We start from the raw sequence: 14,143 nt of genomic DNA on the forward strand, positions 1-14,143 counted from the left end.
TAGATGACCATTTTTACCATTAAATTTACATTTGGGAATATGCAATTTAGCAATAAATATATCGAATGAACTACGTATGATTATTGGATGTTGTGTTGGACTGAAAACACGCTCTCCAGTAGAAGTACAAAGTTAAACACATCACACGAGACAAATATCTAAAAAAAAAGTACAAATATTTACATCGAGCTGAAGAAGTTTGACGCAGTATTTCCGGGAGACGCTCCACCAATCACATGACAGCCCAGTCAGAATCACCCGGATGCAGTCCTGAACCACTTCCGCTTTGTAACATTGGCATGGTGGAAACAGCTCCGGCTGTTTGAGGTGTCATCCTGACAGAAAGTCCGCTTCTCTAAATCAACCATGCCGGGGCCAGACAAAGAAACGGACCTGACGGAGAGAATCGAAGCGTTTCTGTCCGACCTGAAGCGCGGAGGCAGCGGGACCGGACCCCTGCGGGGCTCGGCGGAGACAGCCCGAGAGACGACAGCCCTGCTCCGCAGAATCACAGCTCAGGCTCGGTGGAGCAGCGCAGGTATGTCGCTAGGACCTAGGTCTAGGTACTAGGAACTAGGTCTAGGTACTAGGAACTAGGTCTAGGTACTAGGGTCTAGGTACTAGGGCCTGTAGTGGAGGCTTGTCACATCTGTCTGAAGTGTGAAGCCACCAGTAAACACAACAAGCTCTTAGACAAGAAGAACCCCCCACCCCCACCCCCACCCTTCATTCCAAACTGTAGGTAAACAAGTCGACCACTGTGGGTTTTATTTGTCTCAATCTCCAATGTGTTATCTGGCAGGTGATCTGATGGAAATCATCCGTAAGGAGGGGAGGAGAATGACCGCGGCGCAGCCATCAGAGACCACTGTCGGTAACATGATCAGACGAGTGCTGAAGATCGTCAGAGAGGAATATGCCAGGTGATTGATCCGCTGGTGAAACCACCCACTGAGCTGGAGAAGCTTGTAGATCCAGGTTATTGGTTATACTCACATTCATACTGTTATGGATATTAAATGTTAGGAAATGGATTTATCGCCCCAGAGGAGGAAGGTTGACAGAAAAACTGGGACAAGACTGAAGAAAATCATCTGACTGAAGACAACAGTCAGAACCCCCAGATAAAATGTGCAGAAAATGCTGAGATCCAATTGTTCCATTCCTGTTCCCTTGACTTTTGGTATTGGCCGATGTCAAGCTGATACCAGTTGATCTTCAGTAATAATTAGAGTTTTACAGAGGTTCTCTTCCCTCTCTTGATGTTGCCATAAGATCACAACGTAACTAATGTCTAAAGAATATAAATGGAGCTTTTTAGATAAATGGCTTGAATCGATTTTATGTTTCTGTCAGATCTCGGGGTAGCAGTGAAGAGACGGACCAGCAGGAGTCACTCCACAAGCTGCTGACGTCTGGTGGACTCAGCGAGGAGAACTTCAGGCAGCACTTTGCCACCCTCAAAGCCAACGTCATCGAGGCTATAAATGAGTTACTGACTGAGCTAGGTGTGTTTTCTTTTCTCAACAAGCTGGTTACAGTCGTGAGTTAAGCACAAGCAAAGGCTATATGTCTTTTTGATGAAGATGATGATGTATTTAGTTGAACGATGAGAATGGCTGGTACTCGGTGGTGAATATTCAAATTATGGAGGCGCAGTTATCCTAATCTCCTGCTGAGGTGTTATGAGCTCTCACATCAGCCACCTGCAAAACAACACTTTGTTCCGACATTATAAAAGATGCATTAAGACACTAACTCTCTACCACTTTTATTTTCCAGAGGGAACAACAGACAACATTGCCATGCAGGCCCTGGAGCACATCCACTCCAACGAGGTCATCATGACGATCGGCCGCTCGCGCACCGTGGAGGCCTTCCTCAAAGACGCCGCACGCAAACGCAAGTTTCACGTCATCGTGGCAGAGTGTGCCCCCTTCTGCCAGGTAGCTAAGGAGAGGGAGTTTTTAAATTACTTTATAAATGATTGTGTAGGAAAAACAAGAAAGTTCTTTGTTTCTAACTTTAAAAGATGTCATTTTTATCTGATTTGTCCACCAGGGGCATAAAATGGCCACCAGTCTCTCCACATCTGGCATCGAGACGACTGTGATCGCAGATGCTGCCATATTCGCCATCATGTCTCGTGTTAACAAGGTATTGAACACCGCCGGAGTCTTTCAAATGGTCAAGTCGCAACATCTGGGTTAACCTGTGTGCTGACGATCTTTTCAGGTCATCATCGGCACGCAGACGGTCCTGGCTAACGGGGGGCTCCGGGCCGTCAACGGGACGCACACGCTGGCCCTGGCAGCCAAGCACCATTCGACGCCTCTGATCGTTTGTGCTCCCATGTTCAAGCTCTCGCCTCAGGTACGAAGACAAGTCGGTTCAGTCGGTTTCTTCATAATTTCCACTGAGAATAAATGATCACTGAAGCTATTTTATTTGTTCTCAGTTCCCGAATGAAGAGGACACCTTCCACAAGTTTGTCTCTCCACACGAGGTGCTTCCTTTCACTGAAGGTAACGCACGTTCCTATCTGCCTTTCAGATGTTCACATTTTGTAACAACATTTCCTCTTTTGCAGGATCAGAGCCTAACTTTTCTTTTTTGTGTTTTAAGGTGACATTCTCTCAAAGGTGAACGTGCACTGTCCCGTGTTTGACTACGTACCACCTGAGCTCATCACACTGTTCATCTCCAACATCGGAGGACACGCACCGTCTTATATCTACCGACTGATGAGCGAACTTTACCATCCGGAGGACCATGAACTTTAACCAGTGTCATTAAATAAATGAATTAAGTAAAGCATCTTGAGACTGGGAGTCATTCAGTATTTGTGTATATACAAATCTACATACATCATCTTGTGAACACTGTAAATATCATCGGTGATGTTTCCCAGGTTCATCTGGTTTTTGGGTCTTTCAACATCAGACAGCCTTGACTGGCCTGGGTCAGCACTTGGATACATGATTATCAGTTGCTCAATTAATACAAGTATACAAACAATAACTCATAGTGCTATTTATAGATTTCATCTCTCCTACACCTTCTGCTGTTTCATGTCAAAACTCTCCCACATCCATGGTTCACTGTTGGGTAACATTGAGTTTACTTTCATAGTCCTGGCCTGGTCTAGTCCAAATGAACCAATCAAATTTATATTAGTTTAATCAGACCAATTTATAGTCATCAGATTTTTTTCCCAGGCATTTCGGGTTTATTGACAGGACCCAGCAAAGTGTCGGGTTGGAATCAAACGTGCGGCAGATGCAGGAGGACTCAAGCCTCCTTATGCTTAATCATATTTCTTTTCAACTTCGCCAACAATGACTAATCTTGCAGTTTTGTGAGTAAAGTCTTTTACTCTTTTTGAAACACCACACAATTTCCACAGATAATCTTTGTGCCAAATTAGAGGTTTTTCAATCCAAGGTTACACAAAATGTGTTGTGCTTGGTGTAATTTTTTTAAGGATGGCCACTAAGGATGGTAGCATTTCCTATACCTCCTAACCACTGTTGCAGATGTGTTTTGCCTTCTGTTCAGTATCCTACTGATGCTCTTGTATCCTCTCCTTTATCTTTAATACCCAAAACTTACCCCATGAGGATCAGTAAAGGTTTATCTTATGTTTCTGAAATGTCACAATATGGTTACTTACTTTTCCAAGCACTTTATGACCACCTGGAGCAATGTTGCATCACAGCCAAGCCAAGCCCAAACTGGGAATGCTGCGATGTTCACGGGTTATTTTCAAACCTCACATGCAATCACTTGTGTGTGATGGAGTCCACCCAACCGGTATGTTTTGAGATAAACAATCAAATACCCTACACTTCAACTTTAAAGATAATGCACTTATTTTAAGATTCTACAATTTTAATAATTCAACGATTTATACATATTCCACAGGAGTTTAGTTTTGTTCTGTACTCAAAATCTTACTGTAATTTTACCAGAGCGTCATCAGCAGGAGATGGAGAAAAGTGTTAAGTAGCTGCAGGTTTATTTCCCGCCACCAGACGCCACTGCAGTGCTCCGTAATGATGTGACGTCAGTCCCCTTCAAAACTCTGTGAGTGTGTGATCTCCTCGTCGGGTGCGGTGGCGCGCGCCTGTAATCCAAGCTACCGGGAGTCTGAGGCTGGAGGATCGTTTGAGCTCAGGAGCTCTGAGCTGCAGCGGACTATGTCGAGCGGGTGTCCGCACTAAGTTCGGTATCGATATGGTTCTCCCGGGGGAGCCCGGGACCTCCAGGTCGCCTAAGGAGGGGTGCATCGGCCCAGGCCGGACACGGAGCAGGTCAAAGCCCCCGTGCCGCTCAGTAGTGGGATCGCGCCTGTGAATAGACGCTGTAGTGCAGCTTGAGTAATACAGCGAGACTCAGTCTTTTTATACTCACCAACACACAACACACACACTAACATTACATGTTTACATCACACAGCTGCTTCATCTTCTTGTTCCAACTAAACCTGCACTAACCTGTAGTTCTGCTGCTGCTACTGCGGACATCTAGGCTTACAACTTGGTTTAAATGACTCCTTTTCGAGTCGAATTTGCATGTCAGGGACTTACAGACACTTGAAAGACACCCAGGAGCAGTATGGAGTTATGTTATGATATTTTCTGAGGTTTTTTTACGTTTGAAGAAGTGGTCACCAGTTACTTCAATTTTATTGGATTTGGCTGCAACACTGTTTACCCCTGAAACTCCAAAAGTGTTTTGTGAACTCAAACACTTCCCCCACCCCTCCATCGGTATAGTGGTGAGTAGATAATGAGAGAATTAAAAATTTTGGGCGAACTATGCCTTTAAAGATATTTAATGCAGCAGCTGTTCAAATAAAAGAACACAAAACAAACAAACACACTGGGGCTTCCACTAATTATAGCAGATGTTTTTATGATTTATTGATAAACAAGTATTTGCAGCATTGTGATGTTTTACCAGAGTTAAATCATTCCTGACTGTGTGATGTGAAAACAGTTGAACTGATGTGACTGATCTGCAGTCTGCTCCCACAACACTACAATTATAAACTATACTTTAGAGTTTGATTTTCAGGAAAGTAGTCTTTTCATTTAAGCTTGTTTCAAAATGTCCAGAGTTACATGTCATGTGATTGTTTGACTCTGATTCGTCTGTTTCTGTTAAAAATTAAACGGGAGTTTACAAATTAAAATGTTTAAAATCACCAGGATCATGTTAGAAAAATGTCTCTTTATCAGTGATCGATCATCTTCTTCACTTTAGCAGCAGTATTATGTTCCGCCACTAGAGGCCGCTGCAGTGTGATGACGTGACGTCAGTCCCCTTCAAAGCTCTGTGAGTGTGTGATCTCCTCGTCGGGTGCGGTGGCTCGCGCCTGTAATCCAAGCTACCGGGAGTCTGAGGCTGGAGGATCGTTTGAGCTCAGGAGCTCTGAGCTGCAGCGGACTATGTCGAGCGGGTGTCCGCACTAAGTTCGGTATCGATATGGTTCTCCCGGGGGAGCCCGGGACCTCCAGGTCGTCTAAGGAGGGGTGCATCGGCCCAGGCCGGACACGGAGCAGGTCAAAGCCCCCGTGCCGCTCAGTAGTGGGATCGCGCCTGTGAATAGACGCTGTAGTGCAGCCTCAGCAATACAGCGAGACTCAGTCTTTTTACACTCAGCAACACACAACACACACACACTAACATTACATGTTTACATCACACAACAGCTTCATCTCTGCTGCTTCATCTTCTTGTTCCAACTAAACCTGCACTAACCTGCAGTTCTGATGGTGCTACAGCGCCTCCACCTGGAGGACACCAACTACTAGAGCAACTACTCTTTATACTTATACTGCATGGGGAGACAAACTAAAACTACATACATTGAACAGATTTCTGTTCAGTTACTCATGAACACACTTTTCCATTCACCTGTATCAGTGTTAAAGGGTCTGTCAGCCCTGACATTCAAATTCAACTTGAAACGGTGACATTTACATCATGTTTTTAGTCTAAATGTCCTCTGATATCGTCCTCTGGAGCCGTGTTCGCACATGGATCAATGCAGACATTTAGGCTTACAACTTGGTGTAAATGAAGCCATTTCGAGTCGAGTTTGCCTGTCATGGCTTCCGGACACTTGGATGACACCACAGGAGCAGTATGGAGGCATTTTGTGTCTTTTTCTGTTGTTTTTTTTACGTTTGAAGAAGTGGTCACCAGTTACTTCAATTTTATTGGATTTGGCTGCAACGCTGTTTACCCCTGAGACTCCAAAAGTGTTTTGTGAACTCAAACACTTCACCCACCCCTCCATCGGTATAGTGGTGAGTAGATAATTAGATGATTTTCATTTTTGGGCGAACTATCCCTTTAAAGATATTTAATGCAGCAGCTGTTCAAATAAAAGAAAACGCAACAGACACAAACGCTGACACACACACATGCACACACTGAGGCCTCAACCAATTATAGTAGATGTTTTTATCATTTATCGATCAACAAGTATTTGCAGGATTTAGATGTTGTACCAGAGTTAAATCATTCCTGACTGTGTGATGTGAAAACAGTTGAACTGATGTGACTGATCTGCTGTCTGCTCCCACAACACTACAATTATAAACTATACTTTAGAGTTTGATTTTCATGAAAGTAGTTAATTCATTTAAGCTTGTTTCAAAGTGTCCAGAGTTACATGTCATGTGATTGTTTGACTCGGATTCGTTTGTTTCTGTTAAAAATTAAAGGGGAGTTTACAAATTAAAATGTTTAAAATCACCAGGATCATGTTAGAAAAATGTGTCTTTATCAGTGATCGATCATCTTCTTCACTGCAGCTGCAGTCTTTGTTCCCGCCACTAGAGGCCGCTGCAGTGTGATGACGTGACGTCAGTCCCCTTCAAAGCTCTGTGAGTGTGTGATCTCCTCGTCGGGTGCGGTGGCGCGCCCCTGTAATCCAAGCTACCGGGAGTCTGAGGCTGGAGGATCGTTTGAGCTCAGGAGCTCTGAGCTGCAGCGGACTATGTCGAGCGGGTGTCCGCACTAAGTTCGGTATCGATATGGTTCTCCCGGGGGAGCCCGGGACCTCCAGGTCGCCTAAGGAGGGGTGCATCGGCCCAGGCCGGACACGGAGCAGGTCAAAGCCCCCGTGCCGCTCAGTAGTGGGATCGCGCCTGTGAATAGACGCTGTAGTGCAGCTTGAGTAATACAGCGAGACTCAGTCTTTTTACACACTAACATCACATGTTTACATCACACAACAGCTTCATCTCTGCTGCTTCATCTTCTTGTTCCAACTAAACCTGCACTAACCTGCAGTTCTGCTGCTGCTACTGCGGACATCTAGGCTTACAACTTGGTTTAAATGACTCCTTTTCGAGTCGAATTTGCATGTCAGGGACTTACGGACACTTGAAAGACACCCAGGAGCAGTATGGAGTTATGTTATGATATTTTCTGAGGTTTTTTTACGTTTGAAGAAGTGGTCACCAGTTACTTCAATTTTATTGGATTTGGCTGCAACACTGTTTACCCCTGAAACTCCAAAAGTGTGTTGTGGACTCAAACACTTCCCCCACCCCTCCATCGTTATAGTGGTGAGTAGATAATGAGAGAATTAAAATTTTTGGGCGAACTATGCCTTTAAAGATATTTAATGCAGCAGCTGTTCAAATAAAAGAACACAAAACAAACAAACACAATGGGGCTTCCACTAATTATAGTAGATGTTTTTATGATTTATTGATAAACAAGTATTTGCAGAATTGTGATGTTTTACCAGAGTTAAATCATTCCTGACTATGTGATGTGAAAACAGTTGAACTGATGTGACTGATCTGCAGTCTGCTCCCACAACACTACAATTATAAACTATACTTTAGAGTTTGATTTTCATGAAAGTAGTTTATTCATTTAAGCTTGTTTCAAAATGTCCAGAGTTACATGTCACGTGATTGTTTGACTCGGATTCGTTAGTTTCTGTTAAAAATTAAAGGGGAGTTTACAAATTAAAATTCTTAAAATCACCAGGATCATGTTAGAAAAATGTCTCTTTATCAGTGATCGATCATCTTCTTCACTGCAGCTGCAGTATTATGTTCCGCCACTAGAGGCCGCTGCAGTGTGATGACGTGACGTCGGTGCCATTCAAAGCTCTGTGAGTGTGTGATCTCCTCGTCGGGTCCGGTGGCGCGCCCCTGTAATCCAAGCTACCGGGAGTCTGAGGCTGGAGGATCGTTTGAGCTCAGGAGCTCTGAGCTGCAGCGGACTATGTCGAGCGGGTGTCCGCACTAAGTTCGGTATCGATATGGTTCTCCCGGGGGAGCCCGGGACCTCCAGGTCGCCTAAGGAGGGGTGCATCGGCCCAGGCCGGACACGGAGCAGGTCAAAGCCCCCGTGCCGCTCAGTAGTGGGATCGCGCCTGTGAATAGACGCTGTAGTGCAGCTTGAGTAATACAGCGAGACTCAGTCTTTTTACACTCAGCAGCACACAACACACACACTAACATCACATGTTTACATCACACAACAGCTTCATCTCTGCTGCTTCATCTTCTTGTTCCAACTAAACCTGCACTAACCTGCAGTTCTGATGGTGCTACAGCGCCTCCACCTGGAGGACACCACCTACTACAGCAACTACTCTTTATACTTATACTTATACTGCATGGGGAGACAAACTAAAACTACATACATTGAACAGATTTCTGTTCAGTTACTCGTGAACACACTTTCCCATTCACCTGTATCAGTGTTAAAGGGTCCGTCAGCCCTGACATTCAAATTCAACTTGAAACATGTTTTTAGTCTAAATGTCCTCTGATATCGTCCTCTGAGCCGTGTTCGCATGTGGATCAATGCGGACAATTAGGGCTAAAACTTGGGGTAAATGAAACCATTTTGAGTCGAGTTTGCCTGTCATGGCTTACGGACACTTGGATGACACCACAGGAGCAGTATGGAGGCATTTTGTGTCTTTTTCTGTTGTTTTTTTACGTTTGAAGAAGTGGTCACCAGTTACTTCAATTGTTTTGGATTTGGCTGCAACACTGTTTACCCCTGAAACTCCAAAAGTGTTTTGTGGACTCAAACACTTCCCCCACCCCTCCATCGGTATAGTGGTAAGTAGATAGTAAGTGAATTTGCATTTTTGGGTGAAACATACCTTTAAAGATATTTAAAGCAGCAGCTGTTCAAATAAAAGAACACACACACACACTGAGGCCTCCACTAATTATAGTAGATGTTTTTATCATTTATCGATCAACAAGTATTTGCAGGATTTAGATGTTGTACCAGAGTTAAATCATTCCTGACTGTGTGATGTGAAAACAGTTGAACTGATGTGACTGATCTGCAGTCTGCTCCCACAACACTACAATTATAAACTATACTTTAGAGTTTGATTTTCAGGAAAGTAGTTAATTCATTTAAGCTTGTTTCAAAATGTCCAGAGTTACATGTCATGTGATTGTTTGACTCTGATTCGTCTGTTTCTGTTAAAAATTAAAGGGGAGTTTACAAATTAAAATGTTTAAAATCACCAGGATCATGTTAGAAAAATGTGTCTTTATCAGTGATCGATCATCTTCTTCACTGCAGCTGCAGTTTTTGTTCCCGCCACTAGAGGCCGCTGCAGTGTGATGACGTGACGTCAGTCCCCTTCAAAGCTCTGTGAGTGTGTGATCTCCTCGTCGGGTGCGGTGGCTCGCGCCTGTAATCCAAGCTACCGGGAGTCTGAGGCTGGAGGATCGTTTGAGCTCAGGAGCTCTGAGCTGCAGCGGACTATGTCGAGCGGGTGTCCGCACTAAGTTCGGTATCGATATGGTTCTCCCGGGGGAGCCCGGGACCTCCAGGTCGCCTAAGGAGGGGTGCATCGGCCCAGGCCGGACACGGAGCAGGTCAAAGCCCCCGTGCCGCTCAGTAGTGGGATCGCGCCTGTGAATAGACGCTGTAGTGCAGCTTGAGTAATACAGCGAGACTCAGTCTTTTTACACTCAGCAACACACAACACACACACTGACATCACATGTTTACATCACACAACAGCTTCATCTCTGCTGCTTCATCTTCTTGTTCCAACTAAACCTGCACTAACCCGTAGTTCTGCTGCTACAGTAGATGTTTTTATGGTTCATTGATCGACAGGTGTTCGCAGGATTGTGATGTTTTATCCTGGACTTTTATGTTTTTAAGTTCCTTTAAATCAGAAAGTGAGTAGGAAAAAAGTACTTGTACAACTTGTACAAAAAAGAAAAGTCCCTGAGATTTTTATCATTTGATCCAGGTGATTTTAATACCTTTGTTACTTCACCTATACACACTCACATACTGTTAACTATTCAGAGGAAACAGAGTCAAACACTGGACATTGTAGAACAAGCTTAAATTAATAATCATTATCTGGGGAAATCAAACTCTGAAAATATTAGATTCATCGTAAAAGAGAAGTAGCAGACTGCAGATCAGACACATTAGTTCAACTGTTTACATCATCATCACGGTGAAGAATGATTTATCTCTGATACAACTTTACAATCCTGCAAATACTTGTTGATCAATAAATCATAATGATCTCTACTATAATAAGTGGAGTCCTCTGTGTGTGGGTGTGTTGTGTTTAATTTATTTGAACTGTTGCTGCATTAAATATCTGAGACACTGATAGAGGTGAATGGAAAAGTGTTCTTAACGAGGAAGCTGTTTAATCTGTGTCGTTGTAGTTTGACATGAGTAGAAGTGTAGAGATGTTGTCGTAGTAGGTGGTGTCCTCCAGGTGGAGGCGCTGTAGCAGCAGCAGAACTGCAGGTTAATAAATATGCCCGTTCACTAAATATGTAAATACAATGAGGACGAGTGGATTCACATTTTACGAAAGTATTATTATGTAATAAAAACAAACCAGGTTCCACATTTGTGACCAAACATCCCATAACACTGATGGTCTGTAAATCCAACCAAAGTGTAGTTGATCTGTTGATGCTCTGAGTTCATTGATCATTTCATCAGTAAAGTAATTATAGATTGCTGTCTTTACAAAGTGAGAACTAAATATGTGTGATAAAGGAAGGTCTGTTTGATTGACAGCTGATCTCTGTGCAGAGCAGAAACGTCACCACGACGAACTTTGATCAACAAACATGGAGACAAAAGAAGTTAAAGATTTAAACACACAATCTAAATCACTGCTTTTAATGACTCGAGTCTATTTGGGTTTACACAACTTAGCTGTGTGTGCCAAATAATAAACCCTAATTCCAGCATAGAGTGGCTGAGTGAATGTGGTCTGGACTCTGTGGAGGAGAGTCATGGTGTCAGAGACGCTGTAGAAGGACAGAACACCTGCACTGTGATCCAGGTACACTCCTACTCTGAAAGACTGAGAACCTGACACTAGAGTCCCGACCCTGCTGTAATTAAACAGATAACTTTTTCCATTACAATCTAATGACCAAGATTTATCATTGTATCCAAATAGACATTCATCTGAGTCTGATGCTCTACTGATATTCTTGTATGCAACTGCTACATTAACTCTTCCTCTCGCCTCCACCTCCCAGTAACAACGTCCAGTCAGACTCTCTCTACTCAGGACCTGACCCCAATCAGTGAATCTGTCTGGGTGATCAGAATAAGACTGTTCTGAATACTTTACTGTTACTTTTCCCCTCAGATAATAACAGACGTCTGTGTGCTGTGTTTGGATCCAGTGTAGAGAGAGGTTGTTGTAGTAGGTGGTGTCCTCCAGGTGGAGGCGCTGTAGCAGCAGCAGAACTGCAGGTTAGTGCAGGTTTAGTTGGAACAAGAAGATGAAGCAGCAGAGATGACGCTGTTGTGTGATGTAAACATGTGATGTCAGTGTGTGTGTTGTGTGTTGCTGAGTGTAAAAAGACTGAGTCTCGCTGTATTACTCAAGCTGCACTACAGCGTCTATTCACAGGCGCGATCCCACTACTGAGCGGCACGGGGGCTTTGACCTGCTCCGTGTCCGGCCTGGGCCGATGCACCCCTCCTTAGGCGACCTGGAGGTCCCGGGCTCCCCCGGGAGAACCATATCGATACCGAACTTAGTGCGGACACCCGCTCGACATAGTCCGCTGCAGCTCAGAGCTCCTGAGCTCAAACGATCCTCCAGCCTCAGACTCCCGGTAGCTTGGATTACAGGCGCGCGCCACCGCACCCGACGAGGAAATCACACACTCACAGAGCTTTGAAGGGGACTGACGTCATCACCCGAGCCAGGTGTGATGAAAATCAATTGGTCTCATATTTGATGGGACAGTTTCACATCCTGCATTTGTTTAAAGCCTGAATCTTATTTTTTTAATTCACACCATGTAGATGATGCCATGACTTTTCATTTGTACCAATGGACATAGCTTCCGGCTCTGAAAAATGAAGCCAATGCAGAAGTGCTAAAAATTGTAATTCCGCAGAGATCCGGCAGGGGCTGGCTCCAGAAAATCTCTGGAACATTGACTGCCAATTATAAAACTCATGAATTTCTCTCATGAAGTCACAATTTTTTTCCACGAGTCATTATGGTGTCGTTAGCTAAATTCACTCCTCATCAGTGATCTGGAGGTTAATCTGAAAATAATGTCTACTGATTACAAATTAAGGCTCAAAGATCGGTAGGTTTGGGATTGTGGCTCTTTGATTGGCACCTGTCGTGAATGTGTTCCTATGCGTTCAGCTATATTTCTCTTGTTATTTGTCGGCAGACTGGACTTTTACTTCGCACAATTATATGCTCATTAACTTATCGTATCCATTGTGTTTTTCTTATTGATGTCGCCAAAGGAAACACTCACACAGATATTTAAATTCAAAAAAGAAAAGAAAAAAGTCTGTCACTGTATTTTATTCATACTTTGTTTATTCAGCTAAGTGTTTCTTTGTATTTTCCGTAAATTTGAAATCCACACACAAATAATGAAAATTTACTGCGCCACAAAACCAACATTAAAATATTCTGGATCCAGCCAAAAATACAAAGTTTGCACCAAAGATAAGTATAGATAGATAGATAGATGGATGGATGGATGGATGGATGGATAGATAGATAGATAGATAGATAGATGGATGGATGGATGGATGGATGGATGGATGAGGGTCAGACCATGTGAAGGCTCCGGCTCCCTGCTACGCTCTAACAGAGAGAGTTCATTGTTCTCTGACCTACATTTGTTGATGTGGAACTGCAGGAAAAAAAAAAGGTCAGAGTGAATGGACTCAGCAACATGTCTCCACTCTCCACTGCACCACACTCACTATAGTCTGAGCATGACATCACCCAACTGTCAAACAACAGCTTATGGCTATTAGCTTTGGTTAAAAATCAATGACTATAAATCAACACCACTAGAACATTTTACTCTTCATTTGTGGCCGTCACTGAATATCGATCAGAGATTATTAGTAAAACACTTAGACGTCCAAATGGAGAGTATTTCTGGTATAGTCCAACACTTTTATTCTCAAAGCTTCAGCCTCCAAATACTGAGCAATTATTTCTTTCATTTCCTCAAATGAAATGAAAAACAGTCGGGGGGAAAAAACTCACATACACAAACAAAATTGTTGAATAAAAAGTGAAATTTTACAGATAATTTCCTTTGCGGAGGTAGTTAGAACATAGACTGTATATAAAGATGGACGACGTGAAAGCCTCCCAAAAGTGAAGCCAAAGCCCCTCGATCGCCATCTGGTGGCTGGCTTTAGCATAGTTCTTATGCCCTGCCTCCAGCCTCATGTTCCTATTCTGCCCACCTGCCCTCTCCCTCCTCACCTCTCCTTCTCAGGTAAACCTCACTCTTATCTTCCCTGCTCCGTCTTTCTCTTCCTTCTCTGCGTCCACACTTCACTTGCTATTTGCACCGGTCTCGTTTCTTTTGACCAGCCGGCCTCATTAGAATCTCAAACACATCCAGTGGCACCCTCACATCCACGGGCGTGTCTCGCCGAGGTCTCGCCTGTCATTTCTCTTTGCTCGTGAGCTCATCTCGGGGTGTGGAGGAGGAGGAGGAGGAGGGAGCAGATAAATCTCATTCTGTTTTTCATCACGCTGACTTCATTCTTCGCAGGCCTTTTGATGGGACAGGGGAGCAAAACCTGGGTGGGGTGCGGAGATTTACGAGCGACAGAAGTGTGC

The 14,143-nt window shown here is 43.9% G+C and overlaps 1 protein-coding gene and 1 pseudogene across 1 annotated transcript; one reads left to right on the plus strand and one right to left on the minus strand.

The window, feature by feature from the left end:
* Nucleotides 1-253: 253 nt before the first annotated feature.
* eif2b2 (eukaryotic translation initiation factor 2B, subunit 2 beta) lies at nt 254-2,817 on the plus strand. The gene is made up of 8 exons (XM_035144013.1): nt 254-538; nt 803-923; nt 1,357-1,508; nt 1,783-1,946; nt 2,062-2,157; nt 2,236-2,373; nt 2,459-2,525; nt 2,626-2,817. Exons 1-8 carry the CDS (start codon nt 367-369, stop codon nt 2,781-2,783), a joined length of 1,068 nt encoding a protein of 355 aa, XP_034999904.1. The 5' UTR covers nt 254-366; the 3' UTR covers nt 2,784-2,817.
* An 8,274-nt stretch (nt 2,818-11,091) lies between these two features.
* LOC118099845 lies at nt 11,092-12,043 on the minus strand (annotated as a pseudogene).
* Nucleotides 12,044-14,143: the final 2,100 nt, after the last annotated feature.

The sequence above is a fragment of the Hippoglossus stenolepis genome, chromosome 20, assembly GCF_022539355.2.
Source record: "Hippoglossus stenolepis isolate QCI-W04-F060 chromosome 20, HSTE1.2, whole genome shotgun sequence".
Classification (NCBI taxonomy): Eukaryota; Metazoa; Chordata; class Actinopteri; order Pleuronectiformes; family Pleuronectidae; genus Hippoglossus; species Hippoglossus stenolepis.